Source organism: Sceloporus undulatus, chromosome 9 (assembly GCF_019175285.1).
Source record: "Sceloporus undulatus isolate JIND9_A2432 ecotype Alabama chromosome 9, SceUnd_v1.1, whole genome shotgun sequence".
Taxonomy (NCBI): Eukaryota; Metazoa; Chordata; class Lepidosauria; order Squamata; family Phrynosomatidae; genus Sceloporus; species Sceloporus undulatus.
The window spans coordinates 31,152,431-31,172,392 of record NC_056530.1 but is presented as its reverse complement, the minus strand read 5'-3'; the positions used below and the strand labels follow the sequence as shown (position 1 = coordinate 31,172,392).

General features: G+C 45.7%; 3 protein-coding genes across 4 annotated transcripts in view; 1 reads left to right on the top strand and 2 right to left on the bottom strand.

Annotated features, from left to right (window-relative positions):
* Nucleotides 1-19,962, bottom strand: part of RPRD2 (regulation of nuclear pre-mRNA domain containing 2) — a 206,048-nt gene that overhangs the window by 74,845 nt on the left and 111,241 nt on the right.
* Nucleotides 1,475-14,365, top strand: TMOD4 (tropomodulin 4). Of its 2 annotated transcripts, none has more exons than XM_042441234.1 (10): nucleotides 1,475-1,626; nucleotides 4,503-4,685; nucleotides 5,652-5,808; nucleotides 9,542-9,664; nucleotides 10,749-10,838; nucleotides 11,649-11,779; nucleotides 11,910-12,017; nucleotides 12,292-12,435; nucleotides 12,722-12,866; nucleotides 13,475-14,365. In XM_042441234.1, exons 2-10 carry the CDS (start codon nucleotides 4,560-4,562, stop codon nucleotides 13,495-13,497), a joined length of 1,047 nt encoding a protein of 348 aa, XP_042297168.1. In that variant the 5' UTR covers nucleotides 1,475-1,626; nucleotides 4,503-4,559; the 3' UTR covers nucleotides 13,498-14,365. The 2 variants fall into 2 exon arrangements, with proteins under 2 accessions (XP_042297168.1, XP_042297169.1); XM_042441235.1 differs by lacking the exon at nucleotides 1,475-1,626 and adding an exon at nucleotides 2,654-2,786.
* SCNM1 (sodium channel modifier 1) overlaps nucleotides 17,801-19,962 on the bottom strand; it is a 4,637-nt gene continuing 2,475 nt past the window's right edge. The window contains exons 4-8 of the mRNA XM_042441236.1: nucleotides 19,729-19,826; nucleotides 19,308-19,408; nucleotides 19,005-19,174; nucleotides 18,615-18,753; nucleotides 17,801-18,039 (exon numbers count right to left, since the gene is read on the bottom strand). Coding sequence (XP_042297170.1) covers nucleotides 17,940-18,039; nucleotides 18,615-18,753; nucleotides 19,005-19,174; nucleotides 19,308-19,408; nucleotides 19,729-19,826 — 608 coding nt within the window. The 3' untranslated portion in view covers nucleotides 17,801-17,939. The remainder of the gene's footprint in view (nucleotides 18,040-18,614; nucleotides 18,754-19,004; nucleotides 19,175-19,307; nucleotides 19,409-19,728; nucleotides 19,827-19,962) is intronic.

The window sequence follows — 19,962 nt, the reverse complement described above, 5'->3', positions numbered from 1 at the left end:
CCAGAGCATGGACAGAGTGGTTTCTCCCTCTCACAGGAGAAACTGCAACTATGAGTTGCAAGATTCGCTTTGTTCACAGCCACTTAATGTAGTGCAAAAGATATACATCCGAGGTAGCCATGCTGGGCTATGAAACAAAATGTTTAAAAACACACACACATTGCGGTGATATTCACTTATATGCCCAACCAAAAGACTAAAAATGCCTGATGTGGGTTTTAGAAGTTCAAAAGTCATATTTTCTTGTAAGTGCAGTGTCCAGAATCCATCAAGCAGCATGCCCACTTTTGTGTGAATTGTAACCCACCCTCCAAGTCAATCTGTCCAAGCTCTGCCATTGCTCAAGGGCACACATAGTCTTTCTAAATTGCTCCCCCAGTTAATGTGGCTTTTGTTTTGGTAGTCCTCTGTGGCCCCCAAAGTGTCGCTGCGCTGCAAAATTGGCCCGTGGGACCTGCTGCTGTTGCCAACACTTGCTCTAAACCGGTATCTTTGGCTTGAAGTCATCACAAAGCAAGAGGTGCCCCAGGAAGATAAACCATGGTGCTTGGTCAGGCCAAAGGCCTATATTGTTTGGGTTCCTCAATTGCTACTTCAGTATCCTAAAGAAAAACCCACACATATGCCATGGAGGCAACCACATCCTACCATTGGGAGACACCTTCCAAATATTCCATTTTGCCAGGGACAATCCCGATTAATCCTCTACTTTCCCACTTTTCCAGCTGCCTTGAAAGTGTCCTGGTTTCTCTGTCCTGTTCCCCTTTTGTCCTCAGCTCACTACAGTCGCTGCAAACTTGATTTGACGGTGCAAAAAGTCATTCTCACTCAACTTTCCCAAGCCTTCCCAGTCAGCTGAGGCAAAAGCAAATGGCTGCCTCTTCTCTTCCTCTTTTCATCATTCTCGCCCTCTTAGCACACATGTCCTGGTTTGTCTGTGAAACGTTGGAGGACACGCTTGTGTGTCTCCCCAAAAGTAATATAACTGCTTCGTATATATCACCAACACGATTAACAACCACTGATAAGGACCATCGTCCACAGATTTACCTAATCTTCTTCCAAGTTGGCCACACTTGGTCCATCTTGTGCCGTTGGAGCGGTGAACCTCCTCCAAACTCTCATCCAAAGACCTTCCCAAGGGATGAACCCTTATTCCTGGATAGCTTCAGCACTTTGGAAAGCCCCCTTTAAGGCAACCAAAAGGGATCACTATCCCACTGATATGGGGTCCGTGTGGCAGACCCCAGCATTTCAACGATGCCCTGCAAAAGCCGACCCTCTTTATCTGCCCTGCCTGCATTTCCTAGGCGAGACTTTGCACGAAGGCGAAGGTCAGGATTTGATTTGATTTGATTTTAAGAGCCGCATCCTCTTTAATAAACCTGGTCCTGTTTCTTTGGCAGTTCTTGTCTGCGGCCGCTGGAGGTCTGATGGAGTCTGCGGAGTGATTGATAAGGCAAGCTGTATATGTGATATCTCCCTCCCTCTCCGACTGTCTGCCCGGCTGGGAAGCTAAAATAATAAAATGCTGATCTCACACCCTTCTCTGCCTCGGCGTCTGCCCTGCCGCCCTCTGGGTCCACACTCCGCCGGAGGAGAGGCCAAAGGCACAGGCCGCCAAAGGTAAGCCACCCCAAATCCTCTTCCCTGGCTGGGCCTGCCTTAACATCTTTTGCAGGGGGTGAGTCTGGGTGAGATGGCACAAAAACTGGGGCTGGACCTGCAGTCTGGACTTATGCACTTTTGTCCAGGTGGATTAGTCTTTGGAGGGGAGACTGCCAAAGGGTACCACAGTCACCTATTAACTTGGGCAACCCCATGGATTTTATCATAGGGCATTCTTGGGCGAGGAATCCTCAGGTACGACATTTAAATGGACTCTGAAATAGGGACAGAACCACCTCTGAGGATTCCCTTGCCTAAGAAAACCCTATGCAATAATTATGGAGTTGCCATAAGTCAATAGAAGAAGGCACAAAGCAAGGCACCAGATTCTGTTTGGTCTTGGAAGCTAAGCATGGCCAGACCTGGTTAGTCCTTGGATAGGTGACCGCCAACAAATACCAGACACTGGAGGCTCTACTTCAGAGGAAGGAACCTGTAAAATCATCTCTGAGAATTTCTTGCCTAAGAAAACCCTATAATAAAATTCAAACCCATAAGTTGGCAAGAGATGGAGGCACATGTACAGAGATGCAAAGAAGGTGGTGGCAATTGTTACTGAAGGGAAGCAGACAGCAGAGAGAGGGATCGATAGCTGGTAGCCATCCAGACCCCAATGTAGTCTTTATTATGGGAGGCAGTTGCAATGTATCGCTTCTGAAGGCATCTTTTGCTCCCTGTTCTGTTAAAAAGAAGTTTCCCTGCAAATTGCAAACCAGGAGCCTCCCAGCCGACCAATGCTTGTTGGGATCTCCTTGAAAGGATTTGGCTTCCTTTGAGGACACAGCTTGGAATCTAGTGGCTGGATCTCCTCCTCTGAGAAGACTCACTGGATCAATGGGTTTTATGGCAATGTCCAGCTATGATTCAGCAGTGCTTTCAGTGCAGAGAAGCGATTGGATTTAGGCCACTGAAGGGTGGGGATTCTTCCTTGGAAAGGTTAGGAAGTGGCTTAGTCTCAAACCCTCCTTTCAGACCAGGAGATCTGTGGCCAAAGCAACACCAGAGTGGGATCAAGACAGCAAAAGTTATTAATGCAAAAGAGAAGACCAGCTAAAGTTTGCTTTTGCCTGAACTGAAGGGAAAGATTCTGCCTCCTTCTCATCTCCATCCTTAATGAAGTTAAGATCCTCATTCCTTCTAATCCAGACTAACAGGGCTGAAGTGCAAACAACACAGACTGCTTCATCATTGCAGTAAACATCAATATGTAGAGAGATCTTGTAGCACTTTTGAGAGTACCTAAAAGAAAGAAGTTGCCAGCATGAGCTTTCCTAGACTTAAGTCTCCTTCCTCAGATGCATTTAGATCCATTAATAATAATACCAAGACTTCCTTGCGAGTGGGTTGTACTAGAAGACCTTTAGGTCTCTTTCTTTTTTTAAATGTACCCACTTACTCACTGGGTAGGCAACAGTTACTTAAAGACATAGAAAACGGAGTTTAAAAATATAGATGCATGCTAACGTTAAGGATTTCTGACCTTCCTAGCGCATCTGGAAAAATAAACCCATTGCAAGCTAGGCAGCCATTCATCCGGTGTAGCTTTCTCACCCTGGTTGAATTTCCAACCCATTGATGGTCAGATGGACGCACAAGAAGGAGGATTGTGTGGCTTTGGCACCAGCTTGGCTCATTTTGGAAGTTGCATTTTTCTCCCCTGACTTTTGCTCCTTCTCAAGAAAAGGTTTGGCTGCGATCTCGTCCCTTATCTCTGTCCTCGCAGCCCTCTTTTTCTGTGGCGAAAGTCTCCTTTACCAGTCAAACAAGAGATCTTTTTTATCCCAGGGAAGGACAGAAAATGGAGGAGAAGAGCTTAAGACGAAACCTTGCACTCAGGAAGCATTTTATATGTCTGGGACAAGGGAATTAAGTGCATGGGGAAACTCAGATATTAAACTTAATCAAAAGTTTCTGAGAAGCTGGAGCTAATGGGTGCAGAGATGCGTTGGTGCATATGTTTATGTGCCTTCAGGTCGCCCATTGACTTGTGTGCATTCTTTCCAACGTTGCACAGATGAAAACTGGGCTGAACGGGGATTTGAACCCGGCTCTCAGGAATCGAAGCCCAATGCTCAAAGCACACCACCATGCAGGGTCTCAGCTAGATCCTGTCTGCTTTTGGAAGCTAGTGTCTGGCTTATGGAGACCCTAAATTGGGGTTTTGTTGGCATGATTTGTTCAGAGGGAGGTTGCTTTTGCACTTCACCTTAGTGAGCTAGGTTTCTCTCTGCAGGGAGCTTTGGATTTGGAGTGATGGGTTCGAAAGGGATCTTGCAGTTCCTTTTTCTGTGGTCAGAAAGGATCCTTAGATGGATGGAGTGATTCCTTTTAGACCCATAGTATGAGCCCTTGAGAATCAGGCCCCAGCAATGCGCTGACCATCTGTTTTGGGTCTCTCCGTCAACACCGTCGCCTGTTCTTCCCCGACTCGACCGGCATAATATCAGGGCTGCCCTTTTATGTTTGCACCATGGAAAAAATTAAGAGCGCATTGAAATGCTGCGTCCATTTCCAGCCAGAGGGAACGGCTCAGGCCAACCAAGCGGCCGGTCAGCATTGGTCAAGAATCCATTGACTGGTCAAGGAATCAGTTTAATCTGCATCACTTGGCTAAAGACAGATGGACAAGTTAATATGGCTCTGAAGTGGCCATACATGCCACCTCTGACACGACAAAAGGGGGGATGATGGGCATTGTAGTCCCACACATTGGCACAGCAGCATCTCAGGGAAGTCTAAATATTATCAGTTTTTAAAGGTGGTTCCTTTTTGGCATGGATTCACACACACATCTGGAGTGACTCTCTGCATCTCTGTCTCTCTCTTTCTTCCAGAACCATTTTCGGTCCCCTTGGCCTACACCGCAGGGGCGGTGTCCCCCTCCGCCAGCCATGACGACTTCCTACCAGAAAGAGCTGGAGAAATATCGAGATATCGATGAAGACAAGATCCTGAAGGAGCTCTCCCCAGAGGAGCTGGCGCAACTGGATCTGGAGCTGCAGGAAATGGATCCTGAAGTGAGATCAACATCTGGAAGGGAAAAGGGGGACAGACAGACAGATAGTCATTAGGGGGCGACATCCAAACAACATGTCCTATGAGGAACGACTTAGGGAGCTGGAGATGTTTAGCCTGAAGAAGAGAGGGTTAAGAGGTGACATGAGAGCCCTGTTTAAGTATTTGAAGGGATGTCATATTCAGGAGAGAGCAAGCTTGTTTGCTGCTGCTCCAGAAACTAGGACCCAGTGGAGCAACGGATGCAAGCTTCAGGAAAAGAGGTTCCACCTAAACATTAGGAGGAACTTCCTGAGAGTAAGGGCTGTTCGACAGTGGAACAAACTCCCTCGGAGCGTAGTGGAGTCTCCTTCCTTGGAAGTGTTCAAACAGAGGCTGGATGGCCATCTGTCAGGGATGCTTTGATTGTGATTTCCTGCATGGCAGGGGGGGTTGGATTGGATGACCCTTACGGTCTCTTCCAACTCTACGATTCTATGATTCTATGATGCTTTTACCTTCCATTATTGCTTAAGTCATCCTATCATTACCGTTCTTTACATTATAAAAGATTCACAGTGGATCTGCCTATTAAGAATTGCAAAAGTTCAATGGGGAAAAAATGTGATAACAAAAGAAACAGCAAATAGAGAGTAAGATATTGTTCTTATACCGAGTTTGAAGTCATCTTATATATGGCAGTTTCCCGTTTCATTGCAAAGCACTATACTGTCAAACTTTGCCAATTCTTATTCCAATATTTTATCATAATGAAATATTTTTACAGGGGTAAAATGGAGGAAAACAAAACAAAGGGTTCTTGGAGCTTGGGAGGAAAAAAAGGAAGCATCCCATGGGACTTACAGGGGCAACGCTTTCGCATTGTCACGATGGATCCAGTCTTCTGGGACATTTGGGGTTCTAGCTTTGTATATCTGGAGGAACGATGATTTGCAAGCCCTCCTTCATCCCTTTTTCTTGTTTCCTAGAACATAATGCTCCCGGCGGGACTCAGACAGCGAGACCAGACCAAGAAAAGCCCCACAGGGCCACTGGACCGCGATGCCCTGATGCAACACCTGGAGAAGCAGGCCTTGGAGGTCAAGGAGAGGGAAGACCTGGTGCCCTTCACCGGGGAGAAGAAAGGTCAGTGGGGCACAAGAACTTGGGGCTACTTTCTGCCATTGCTGCAAGGCCATGACTTCCACAGAGCCGTCGTGGCGGTGGCACCAAATCTGCTCCGATTTGGGCGTGTCAAATGTTAAAGGCAGAAGAGCAATCTGGTGGGTTAAATATTTGCTCTGTTGGCACAGCCTTGGCCAACTCAGCTTGCAAGCCATGGTTTACGATCGGATCCCAGAAATCATGGTGTCTCCAAAGGTTTTTTCAGTGCCGGATGTTGATACATGTTACTGCCATAAAATAAGCTTTATCTGTAGTAAATAATACAGTAGATGGGACACAGCGGAGAAGCATCCCTGACTTTTCACTGACAGGGCCCACCGTCCCTTCACTCCTCTTTGGGAATGAGCCAAGGGTGACATCCAATGCGATGTGATGCTGAATAGACAAACCATTGCTTTGGAAACCATGGTTCTAGTGTGTCTGCAAACCGTCATTCATACTAACCAAGTTCTGTCGTGATGTTTCAGTTGACATGGTTCGCAACCAGTCCCTGAAACCATGGTGGGTCTGTAAACCATGAATTAATAATAATGATGGTTTATTATATCTGAACAGACAAACCACATTTGTTAGGGAGCAAGGCTCTGCAATTCTGACATTGAATCTAGTGTGCAAACCCTGGTTGGCGCTAACCATAATTTGGTGGACTGAGAGACTGAAGCAACAACTGTGCTTCTCCCACTTCACAATGTTGGAGAAGTTGGATTTTGAAAAGTGGGCAAGAGATGTCAGAGGCATGTGCAGAGAGACACACATAACGCACATTGAAACACACTGGTGGGAGAGATTATATCCCATTGGTTGTGATGGGGGAAATGTGCCCCTTTGTGTTGCACATAGTCCCACTGTGCGTGCAGACCAGGAATCGGGGTGAGACAGAGAGGAAGGTTTATATTTAGCTTGGAGAATTCAAAACAGCCTTCTGCGTAGCTCAGATGTCCTGACTTGTGCCGGGGGTCAAGGTTTGCAGCGTCCCCTCCGAGCGCAGCTCACCTCCCTCTTCTACCGTCGACTTCCAAATCCAGTTTGCAAACCGATGAGATGCAGAATCTAGCAGGACTTCTGCACAAGGGTCTGAATATTTGCACCCTCCAGTCCTTTGTCCCTTCGGCACAGCCAAGAGTGGACGACTGACCCAAGATGGAGTGCAGAGGACCCCAAAAGACTCAGCGTCACCTTGGATTCTTTATCCTAAATATGCATTTTGGTGCTCTGCATTGATAGAAGCGAAAGGTGATCACAGCATCCTCTTGCATCTTTCTCCATTGGCGTCTTTTGCTTCAAGTCCTGGGAGTTAAAGGTCATGGAAGACAATCTGTTAGTGATGCCTCAAACTTGAATTTTGGATTTCAGCATCTTAGAATTGGAAGGGACTCCAAGGGCCAGTCCAACCTAAAGTGGGACCCAAGGTGGCTAACAACATATATAAAACACATTAAAACAACAATTAAAGTTGGACCTGTCATGTCACCACTCAGTCTTCTCTTCTCCAAGCTAAACACCTCCATCATCCCTCATGTGGTTTCCAGGCCTTTGACCCTCTTGGTCACTCTTCTCCAAACACTTTCCACCTTGAGCACATCCCTCTTGCATTGTGACGCCCAGAACCAGACGCAGGGTTATTCCAAATGAGGTCCAACCAATGCAAAATAGAGTGGCGCTACATCATTTCTTGATATGGACACTACACTCCTGTTGATGCAGCCTAGAATTGCATGGTCTCTTTTGGCCGCTGTCTCTCCCACAGCGCAAAGGGATCTTGCAGCAACCTTTGAGACTGAGTGAAAGATGTTGTAGCACAAAATGTTATGGTTACTTTGAAGGGGAAGCTCAGGAAAATGCCGGGCTCCCTGCGTCGCTCGCACCCGGAGCTGGGTGACCGATCTCACGTCGCCTGAAAGATTCCAGGCAGTTGTGATGATGATAAGGAGCAACAGGTGGAGGTGGCTGGCTGATGCGAAGATGGGCACCGTCTCGTGTTCGCCCTTTCACTCCTCCTCTTCACGGCTGGCGTTTCCCACGCTAATTTACTTCTCTCTCTGCTAGAACAAACCAGAGGCTGCCCTATTCCAAAAACTGCCAGCCTTTCTTCTACCTTTCCCTGCCTTATCAAGGAAAGGGACGCAGCACATGCCTTCCAACATTTTGCAGATGAAAATCTGGACCTGTGGGGTTGAGCATTGTAAGAGTGTAGTCAAGGTGGCAAAAGTTATGGATGAGGATGGACACACAAAGAGGGGAGTTATTTGCTGCGATTGTGTGTTGTGCAAAAGAGACTGTGATCCGTCATTATAACCGAGCTGAATTGTCACATCGTCACCTTGGCTCAGTCCAGTGCATCACCTCCCTTCCTCTTCCTAGGGAGATTTAGCAATTATGGCTCCTATTCTCACCCTTGTTGTGGGAAAATAAACCCATCTCCATTTCTAATCTCCCTCCCCCTAGATTTTTGTGAAACCAAGCTCCGCTGTTTTCGTTGTCATAGATGACACCTCTTTCTCCCTCCATGCACCAAGCAAGAGCACATGCACAAAGGCATCTGGGCGCTATTAATAAATCGGTGTAACTTCCTCGCTGTCCCCATGCTGACCGCTATAAACTAAGGCCATTTTGGGAAGGGGGAGACATGATAGAAGGGTGAGAAGTTGCTGGGTTTGGGGTCCCAAAAACACTGATGTGATGTCGGATTTTACAACAAGGAGAAGGAAACTGGGCAGATTTCTAGACCTGGATGTGTTGGTGATGTCCTTCGCCCCTCTGTCCATCCTCTCTTAAGCCATGAGAAAATGGCTATTTTGCCTTGAGAAAGATGGGGTCACTTCTTTAATGAAAAATGCAATATGAATATACAGTAGGTCCTTGTTATCTGCTGGGTTTGGTTCCAGGATCCTCCATGGATAACAAAATCCATGGATGCTCAAGTCCCATTATAACGGCACAACAAAATTGTGTCCCTTATATAAAATAGAAAACCAAGGTTTGCGATTTGGAATGGATACTTTTTGGGAATATTTTCAAGCTGTGGATGTTTAAATCCATGGATAAGGAGGGCCGACTGTACTCCTGTTAGCAAAGTCAAAGTTTTTCTGGGCATGACGTCTTCAACAGAAACTTTGGTACCCAAAGTGCAAATAATGTGGGATGAAGAGGGATAAGTTTCTGTTGTTGTCATTGTTGTTGTGTGCCTTCAAATCGTTTCCGACTTATGGTGGACCTAAGGTGAACCTATCCTGGGGTTTTCTTGGCAAGGTTTGTTCAGAGGAGGCTTGCCTCAAAGACTTGCATAAGTTGAAAAATGAGTGTGCGCCTTTTCTGGAGATTAGTTGAGTCCTTCTTCCATAATGCATCCAGGGATGTTTTTTTTGTTATTATTATTTTCACCACTTTTCTTATGATTTCCATTATGTATAGGGCTATGTTGTTACAAGGAGAGGAGTAGCTAGAGGAGATTCCCTGTTTCTTCCCCAGCTCAAATATTATTGCGTTGTTTACTGCTGCAAACCAACATGGAAAGTCTGTGTTCCTCCATCCCTCCTTCACCATTCTGGTCATGCTGATGCTACTAAAAAAAGGTTTCCAGCTAGACAAAGAGGATAGTGCAGGTGGGAAGGAGACATAAAAAGGTCTTTGTCCTAGGCTTTTTTAATCCGATGTTCATTCTGTTTTTCTTTCTGCCTCAACCCCATCATGCCAGGGAAGCCTTTTATCCCAAAGAACCCCAACAGAGAAATCCCCAAGGAGGAGCAGATCACACTAGAACCTGAACTGGAAGAAGCCCTCAAAAATGCCACCGACGCGGAAATGTGCGACATTGCAGGTAAAAAGGGGAGTTTGGGAGACAGAGGAGTTGGGAGGAGATTTGGGAGTATGGGCAATAATAGGGTACAACAGAGGAAGACATCTTTTGGAGATGAGGCTGGAAAAGCTTTGCCTTTTGATGCTTTTTATGAGCTTGTGCAACTCCCTCCAACAAGATGCAGTGTTGGGCACTGGCTTGAGCAGAGGTCCTCCTTCCCAAAGGGCAGCCTTTCTTTTCCTCTTTCCAAATCTCTTGGCCCTCCCTCCCTCCCTCCCTCCCTCTTTCATTTCTCCTTCTCCTTCTCCCTTTCTTCTTTCCAAATCTCTCAGCCCTTCCTTCCTTCTTTCTCTCTTAATCTCTCTCTCCTTCCTTCCTTCCTTCCTTCCTTCCGTCTGTCCGCCCTTCCTTCCTTTTTGCAAACCATTCATACAGTAAGCAAGCAAATTCAACAAATATAAGATAAATGGTGACAGGAAAATGATATACTTGGCTATATCCATGTAACCCTTTGCCGGTCAGTGGGGTCACACAGACCCTGGTGGTGGAAAGGGTCCTGGGTGCCACGCCTTGCCCTGCCCTGCCCTTCTCCCTGCCCCCATAGATGCCCCACACATTTTTATTGCCTTGGCGGCTCCCTGGCAGGTGTAAGGCGATAGGGCCAACCAGCCCGAGGGTTTCTGATTTTAGTCTCTGCCTGGCGCCAGGCCAGAGGGCCGCCATCTCCGCGAGGTGCTGAGCTTTGGGAATTGGAGCTGAAGGCGGCACAGAGAGGCCGAGAGGAGAAAAGGATCACTTCCATCCTCCCCTCAACCTCCAGCCAGGGCAGAATTGGGCTGGCCAAAAAACTAGCCCTGCAGGTCAAGAGGGTCTTCTTTGAATAACTGTTAAAAGGCTAGAATGCTTTCTGACGCACTACATTTCTATAGGCAAGGAATGGTTTTGCACTGAGGGCTGGAAAGCTCTGTGAGTCAGGGACAGGATCTTTGTTGTTCTGCGCAAAACAAGAATGAAGAAACCAGATTAAAGAATATTGCAGACAAAGAAACAGAGCCCGGGTTGTTGTTGTTGTTGTTTCATTCTCCCCATCTGTCTTGCCTTGCAGCCATCTTAGGCATGTACACCCTCATGAGCAACAAGCAGTACTACGATGCCATCTGCAGCGGCAACATCACGAACACAGAAGGCATAAACAGTGAGTGAGCTCCAGCCTGAGTTGCAAGGAGCATGGGAGGCAAGGACCAGAGGCGTCCCTTTTTCTCTTCCATTAATGTTTCATGATTCTGGCTCTCATGACTCTTGGGATCCTGGAGATGGAAGGGCCATCCTCCTGCTTAGTGCAGAAATCCAGAGCTAAAGCACTCCTGAGAGATGCCCACCCATCCTCTGTTTAAAGAAGGAGGATCCACCATCCTCCAAGACAGTCCATATTCCGCTGTCAGACAATTTGTACACTAAAATCATTCCTCGCAAGGTTTATGGACATATCCATACTGCAGAAATAAAGCAGTTTGACACCACTTTAAGTGCCATGACTATCCTACAGGTTGCTGGGATTTGCATTTAGCATATCACTTTCAGTCTTCTCATCTCCGAGCAAAGCATCCCCAGCTCCCTCAGCCATTCTTCCTAAGGCTTGGCTTCCAGACCTTTGACCAAATTGGTTGCTCTTTTCTGGGCATCATCCAGATTGTCCATGCCCTTCTTGAATGGTGCTGCCCAGAACTGGACACAGGATTCCTCCTGGTGAGGTCCAGCCAAGCAGAATAGAGGGTCACTACATCTTCCTTGATCAAATGCCACCAGACATGGAGAACCTCCCATGTTAACTAACTTGAGAGATTACAAGAGAGTGGCCCAAGGACTAGAGGCATCCAGGTTTCTCTTCTGCAAAACCCCTTTCCAGGTTTCTAGCTTTCATGATTCCGGTAGGGACACATTAGGAACATGTTCAACCCCCTTCCATGAGCAAACTATTTGTCTTCCTCATGGTTTTGTCTTCCAGGTGTAGTGCAGCCGGATAAATACAAGCCCGTCCCAGATGAGCCCCCGAACCCCACCAACGTGGAAGAGACCCTGGGCAAAATCCAAAGCAACGACAAAGATCTCGAGGAGGTGAACCTTAATAACATTAAGGTCAGTGCGCTAAGTCCCCAAAAGAAGGCAAAGGAATGGATCAACCTGGCTTCTGCATTTTGAACTAATTGAACTTTCTGAACTTGGTACGACTGTGTCTTTCTGACTTATGTTCTCTTCCTTTTGGTAGGACATTCCCATTCAAACACTGAAAGAAATTTGTGAAGCCATGAAAGCCAACACTCATGTAAAGAGGCTCAGCTTGGTGGCAACTCGGAGTAATGACCCGGTGGCACACGTAAGTTTTGGGGCTATGGGGCCAGATAAGGAAGTCCTATTGAACCTTGGTAAGGAGATATGCTGGGTAATAATAATAATAATGTTTATTGATAATGCCCTTTTTGCCGAAAGGCAGACAATACAGGTGAAGACCGATTTTAGGAAGATCCTCATAGTTATAGCTGTCTGCAATTGATGTGGAATATTCTGGGTGAGGGTTAAATTTGAGTAGGGATGCAATTCTTCACTTCCTACCCACAATGGTTTCCCTGTTTTGATGTGTTTATCTCCAGGCTGTGGCTGAGATGCTGAAAGAGAACAAGACCCTCCAGACCCTCAACATCGAATCCAACTTCATCACCAGTGCAGGAATGATGGAAGTGATCAAAGCCATGAAGAATAACACCACACTGTCTGAGCTTAAGGTGGACAACCAGGTGAGATGGCCACCATTTTGTTTATATGATCATGGTGTCTCCCCTGCCAGGTAAGTAAACTTGTTGTTGTTGTTATTTATGTTGGCTGTTTGTGACTTGATATCCAGTGGCGTCACACTGCAAACACCAATTTAAGAGACCCACCGAAGAACCTGCGCAGCTTAGGTTTCATCACTGCAAACACTAGTCTAAGAGAGTTACCATTAGGAACCTGTGCAGCTTAGAACCTGCTCTTATTACACTCTCCATCATTGCTAACCCTCTTCCTTCCTCTTTCTCCTGACAGTGCCAGCGGTTGGGGGACTCCGTGGAGATGGAGATGGCCGCCATGTTGGAAAACTGTCCCTCCATTATCCGGTTCGGGTATCACTTCACGCAGCAGGGACCAAGGGCCAGAGCTTCCATCGCCATCACCAAGAACAACGAACTACGTGAGTATCATGTCACATGGACAGCCATTTTGCAGAGGCAAATGTACTAAAAGTGGCAATTGATTGGGTTGGATTGTTCCAAGGAATTTTGGAAGGAAATCAAAATGGCAGCTGAGTTGCAAGATGATGATGATGATGATGGCAATGAACAGTTTGCATTATACTGTTCGATTGTATAATGAATGTGTTTTTGCTTATGAGTCTATCTATGTTTTGAGATGCTCGGTGGAGGCTCTTCCTCATGGGTGCATCTGGTGGAAACATGGGAGATGGGACCTTTTCGCTGTTGGATCCATCTTCCAAATTCCCTTCCCAGCAATGTTAGTGTCTCCTTCCATGGTGTCCTTGCAGAGGCAAAGACCATATTCTTCCCCATATGAGCCTTCCCATGTTTTGAGATGTTCTGAGGAATCAGTTCTCTCCATCCCAACATACTCAAAGTCCAGGGAACATGGGATATGGAGTCTTCTCAGTGGTCTCTCCTAGGATCTGGAATGCCTTCCCTAGAGAGACCATACACCTTGTTATCCCTCCGTCGACAAGTGAAGACCATCTTGTTTTGCTAAGTCTTTGGCTTCTTCTGACACCTTTCCCTTTTATCCTTACAGGTCGCAAGCAGAAGAAGACATAATGGCGTCTCTCCCACAACCGCATCCAAAACGCCCTTCGCTCCCCTGGCGTGCCTAAGAAACCATCCCTTGATCTTCCAAAGTTGGAGCCAGGAACAGCCGGGATCTTTTTAATTTTTAAAAGGATCTCTCCCAAGGGAATCCCCTCCCTGTTGTCCTCTCCGACTGATGCTCTCGTCTCTCTGTTGCAATCTCAGGTTCTTCTTTCCTTCCTCCGAATTTAAGTGCCCCCCATCTTTCGATTTACCTCTGTAAATAAAGAGAAATCTCGGAGGAACCCTGCTCCCCTTTCCAGGGCCGAACTGGCTTTGTTCTTCACTATGGACCAAAGGCAGTTGCAGTCGTCCCATCTTTTCCTAGATAAGCTATTATTGTTATATTGTTAGGCACTTGGCTCCTTCAAATATATATATATTTCTTGCAATTTCTGGAAGAAATGTTCTGGCAGCCTGGTATTTTCCTATCTGTCCAGAAAGGTGTCAGTTGTTTCCCGACTCCCTGCAACTATAAATTCACTTAATTATTTTTTTTCCAGACCTGAACTCATTACTATTAATATCATTAATATTAATATTCCTTAGCATCTTTAGAACATGCTTGGTGGACTTTAATTTCTCAGGAATGCTTACAACAACCCTGTAAAGTAGGTCGGTGCAATGCCCAATTTCCAAAGGGAGAAACTGAGGCAAAAAGCCAATGACTACTTTCAGGTTTCGAAGCTGATTGTAGCTCATTGTCTTAGTCATTTATCCTAGCTGTTAATTGCAGTTAAAATGGAGCCGATCCCCTGCCATGCAATCCTCATGTTGGTATAATTGTTTTATTTATTTTAAGGCAGCAAAATTAAAAAGAGAAAAGAACAAAACGTGACTCCATGTTGAACCATAGCTTCTGTATTTGTGGCTGCCATCTTGAATAACTTGTTTCCTCAATAACTGCATGTGGACAATGACACCTCAATGTTGAAGATGAGGCCTTGTCCTCAACTCTTTGCATCATAGTTTTTTGTGGGTTTTTCGGGCTATGTGGCCATGTTCTATAAGAGTTTATTCCTGACATTTTGCCAGTATCTGTGGCTGGCATCATCCTTGCAGTTTTTGGTACAGCCCAAAATGGCCGCCAGTCCCTTTGGGCGGCCATTTTGCCTTCATGACTCTTTAATGCTCACAGTCTCATAAACGAAATGGCGGCCATGTTTGCCTTCATATTGCTACTCAAATAATTCTGGCCTAGAAGCACCAGAATGTTCTGGAAAGATAAACAGACAGTATTATCTGAGGCGTTGTTTCCTAATGGAAATATTTCTATCCCATCTTTTATCATGGGATCTTAGGATGCCATACCATATAAAACACTTCCAGATTAAAAAGGCTTATTTAATCAATATATATATATATATATATATATATATATATATATTTAAAAAGATTAAAACAATAGAACAGGTGCTACAACTTTGAAAGCTACAACAATGTAAAGCCATGGATGTGTATACTTTGAAGTAAACTACATTAATAAAAAGCCATATTTTTGGATTGGTGCCCAGAGAAAAAGTAAAGAATTCGCACCCTTGTCCCCCAAATGGAGATCTTCCATGAAAAATGGAGACTCAAGCCCTGGAATTGGGCAGCTCTTATGTTTTCTTGGACGCCAGGTTTGGTGGAGAAACCAACTGGGAGACGCATCATCTCCTTTCTCCAAAATGTCATTGAAGATATTGGACACTGGGCAAAGCATTTTGTTGTTGTTGTTGGTCTCTTGTGTAAACAAACAAACCCAAAGTCCCAGAAAGGACTGGATTGAAATCTTTCCCCCTCACGGTTTTGTGTGACATACGCATGAGGAGAAATATGGAAGATGAGGGCACCATTTTGGTTCTCAAGAGTCAACAAACATTCTTATTTTGACAACATGTTGGCTCCTTCCCAGAGACTGTGACCGTATTATTTTTTATGGGTGTGGAGATGTGAGCCAGGAAGATATTTATTAGCGCCTCAGGGGGTCATAAACACGGTCTGTGAGGGGACAAGGTCTAACGCCGCATAACAGAAAATGTTGCCTTGGCGACAGCCACCATCTTGGCGAGGAAGCCATTGTCCGTTTTCATGGTGGCAGTCTACAAAGAGCCCTGTTTTATTATTATAGGTTGATTATCCCTTATCTGAAAATCCAAAACTTGGCTGAGAGAGTGGCACCTTTGTTCTCTGACAGAAATAGTTTATAGGATTCCCTTCAGGCTATGTCTATATAAGAAACATTAATTAAATGTTGTGTTGAGACTTGGGTCCCATCTCTGAGGTACTTCTTTACGGATATGCAAATATTCCACAATCTGGAAATATCCAAAATCCCAAACACTTCTGTCCCCGAGCGCTTCAGATAAAGGTTACTCAACTTGTGTTTATTGCTTTTTGTTTACCATATTTTTCCATGTTTTAAAGAAAAGATGGTAGGTAAAAGGTTATTTGTTGCCCGCAGGCAAAAATAGTAACACAATCTAGTGAGAGATGAATGATAAAATACTCTGGGAATGACAAATGCAGGAACAAGCAGTATGAAACTAGCTCAGGGCTTGGAAATAATTTTTGGACTACAGTTCCCAGGATCCCCCACCCAGCCTGGTCAAAGGGGATTCTGGGAAATCTAGTCACCCCTCCAAAAAAATTACTCCAAACAATAACTTTACACCACTGTAACAGCCATGGCTCCATCCTACACAATCCTGGGAATTACAGTTTTGTCGGACATCAGAACTGTTTGGCAGAGAAGGTGAGAAATTTTGTCAAAACTACAAATCCCAGGATTCCAGAGGAAGCTGCTACGGCACTTAAAGTGGTGTCAAACTGCATCATTCCTAGAGTGTAGATGCACCCTGAAATTTAGAAACTGGTTTAGCAGAAATAACATGCAGACCTAGCAGATGCAACATTGGCACCCTTCATTCTCACATTATTTTATTATTAATTTGATTTATCCAGCTTTTATTCATCCAGCTTGCCCCCAGAAAACATCAATTTGGGGTCTCTATCTATTTATTGATCGGTCTTTATTTACAAATGGGTTTGAGAGCGTTCCATCTTAGGAACCAGGAGTAGAAGGAGAGTCAGGGAATAGGCTCTCCCTTGCAGGAACCTCATAAGGAGCTGCCACAGTGGAGAATTATTTAAGCAGGTGGTGCAAATGGTGGACATGCTCCTGATGTATTTATACCCCCCGCGGGGATCAGCAGACGGCATGAAGACCACGGGGCTCAGGTTGCACGAAACCTTGGACCGCGTCCCTTAAGGAGGAGGACAGAGAGAGCGAAAGAGTCGGAGAAGGGAGCCATAATTTTAAATGCAACACTTCCCCTCCTCTGTGCCTCTTTTCCTTTGCTTTCTCACCCTTTATGGCGCAGGGCCAAAGGTGCAACGTTTGTCCCGCTCTCATATCGCTATACGGATCCAGACGTAGGTGCCAGGTGATGCGGCATTGCTGGTTACTAGCCATGTTTGACAGCAACAGGTGGGGAAGAGGTGGAGGGAAAACAAAAATAAAAGAAGAGAGGAAACGTCACGAGGAGTTAAGTTCGCGCAAAAGACACGGAACGGCGTCGGTGGCGTCCAGCCAAGAAAGAAGCATGCCTCTGATGCCACCCTCACGGATGCACCTTAAGGGCGTCTCCATGCTTTGACATGGCACCCAGTGGGTTTCTCTACCTAGAAATGTACAAAATGATAGTACAGTGGACCCTTGTTATACGCTGGGGTTTGGTTCCAAGATCCCCCATGTATAACAAAATCCGTGTATGTTCAAGTCCCATTAACTATAATGACATAGCAAAATGGCGTCCCTTATAAAAAATGGAAAATCAAGGTAAATTTATACTTTTTGGAACATTTTCAAACCGTGTATGCTTGAATCCATGTATAAAAAATCTGTGTATAAGAAGGGCCCACTGTATGTGGGGGGGAAAAGGACAAGTTGGCGCATGAGCAGGCCAGAGATGGGAAACATTACTTGGTCCCAGTTTGCCTTCGCTTCCTCATGCACACCATCTTTTCCATGGAAAGATCTATGAAGGAAGTCAGTGTGGGGCAAAGCTCTGAAACAGGGGCATCATGACCCCTTTTGCAGCGCTGCCCTGGTTGGCAATGGGAAATAGTGGTAATGGGGTTTAAGATGGATGGCAAGTGATTGCTCCATCCCATATTCACCCTCCTCTGGGTTTCCACCTGGTTGGTTCATCCTCTTCAATGACACTTGCTTAAGGTCCCTTCCAACTCTATGATTCTAAGAAATAATGCTGGGCTCTGCAAAACCAGCCCATTTTCCTATTTCTTTAATAAGCTATTGCCATCTGTAGTAAAATCATTTCCCCTGTGAAAGGAAAAAAGGCTTTTTTGTGCTCAGTTGACATCTTTCTATAAAGACGTGGTTCTGGGGAGAGTCAGCAATTGCGCAGTCACAATGGAGTCAGCGGCGGGGGTTCCTCTTCGTCCGAGTCAAATTCGGCGTTCTCGTCTTTTACCCATTTTCCGGAACCGTCCTGGACCCAACCAGAGCTGCCAAAGGTCAAGAGGGAAAGAAAAGCCACTAAAAAGAGAGCATGTCATACAAAGCAGTGTATTAACTTGCACTGGAATATCCCAAAGCTGGAAAACAACAACAACAACAACAGGGGCATCTCTTAAGAAATAACAGAATCCAACCATATGAAAAAGGTTTTGTCTAGATGCCCGCGGGAAAATTAAGAAGCAAGGGTTCCAGATTTAAAAGCAACCTTGGTCCTGGATGGATTTTGATTCCTACCTTTGGAACCCAGGTATCATTACAGTGGTACCTCGGGATACGAAATACCCAGGTTACGAAATTTCCGGGATACGAAAAAATCCCATTGGAAATAATTGTTCCGGGTTACGAATGTTTTTTCGGGTTACGAAAAAAATTTTGGTGCTTTTCGGCGCTATTTTACACGGAATCGCGGCTTTTCCCCATTAGCGCCTATGGCATTTCGGCTTACGAAGGCTTTTCGGGTTACGAAAGCGGCCGCGGAACGAATTAATTTCGTAACCCGAGGGAGCAGTGTATTTATGAAGACCTTTGGCTAATGCATTTGCGGCGTTATGTGCTGTCCTACCTTTTTAGCTTCAGATAATGCTCCAACGTGCGCCGTTTCTCTGGGGTGAGTTCTGTGGATTTGGTAGAGGACGTCCCAAGAGAAGAGGCTTTCTCTTCATGGCTGCCCTCCTTTCCTAGAGGAGGATCTTTCGGTGAATCTGGAATCAAGAAAGAATAACGGGTATAACAACCAGTTCCATGCCCACAGACAACAACTCGGCTAAAGCGAAATGGCATCGCATGGATAAGAGAATCAATCCTCTGGTCACTGTTAACTATTCTACCAATTTAATACGGGTTGAGTCTCATTCGTCCAGAATTATAAAATCCAAAATACTCCACAAGGAAGAAAGGAAGGAAGGAAGGAAGGAAGGAAGGAGGAAGGGAAGGAAATAAAGAGGAAAATTACCTGTCCTCTTGATTCCAGATCCAGGCAGGTGAACTGTCTGGGTGGTTTCCAGTCCAGCGGGTACATTGTTCCCCTTCATTGGCACATTTTTGGCTTTCAACATGGCATCTCTCTCGGTAGGTTGAGAGGACGCACCCATCCTTGAAGTACCGGGTTCGACTCCAACCTCCCTGTCCCAAATAAAATAACAATTTCATCAGTGTAATGCTTTCCAAAAAGCAGCTTCCACAGAGAAAAAGCTACAACAATGTAAAGCCATTCCCGCAAAACGGACACCCCGTTTTCCACAGACGCTCGTGTCACCTGTTGCGCCGACAGCAGCTGTTATACGGGGCGGCTTTCAGCAAAGCGTTCTGGGTAATTTTCCTGGTGGCGGCAAGTAATGGAGCAGGGCCCGGCGTTGCCTAGAGAAGAAGAAAACATGGGAGTTATAGTGCAATGTCGAAGGGTGAAATTCAGTAGGGCTAAAGGTGGTAAATTTTATAGCGGAGATCATGGCTATATTTCCCCATGTTTTAAAGAAAAGATGGTAGGGAAAAGTCCGTAGAACAGGTGCTCTCTAGTGGGCAAAACGCAGCCCTTTCAGTTGTGGCTGAGTTGTAAGACCCAGCATCCACCGGCCATTGCGGCCAACGGTGAGCAATGCAGTCTGAATTTTGGAAATTTTGGACATTCAATACATTTGGGGGGGAGTTCTTCCTGCCCCAAAGCTGCCCAGATTTACCTGTGTTCCCGATCCTTCTGCTTCTAGGTATGCCTGGTGTTGGCGCTTCTCAACTTCGCTCTCAAGGGAACGTTTCTTCCCATAAAACTTCTGCAAACCTTGTTATAAAGACAAGGAGAGAATTAAAAAGTTCAAGTCTTTGGCTGGCTGTGGCATGCTCCAGCCAGCTTTGAGAAGATAGATAGATAGATAGATAGATAGATAGATAGATAGATAGATAGATAGATAGATAGA

Excerpts from the sequence above, each read along its gene's own strand:
- TMOD4 (XM_042441234.1), top strand. The coding sequence starts at position 4,560 with ATGACGACTTCCTACCAGAAAGAGCTGGAGAAATATCGAGATATCGAT. Across the intron at positions 12,018-12,291 it reads GTAATGACCCGGTGGCACAC|GCTGTGGCTGAGATGCTGAA; the intron begins GTAAGTTTTGGG and ends GTTTATCTCCAG. Across the intron at positions 12,867-13,474 it reads CACCAAGAACAACGAACTAC|GTCGCAAGCAGAAGAAGACA; the intron begins GTGAGTATCATG and ends TTATCCTTACAG.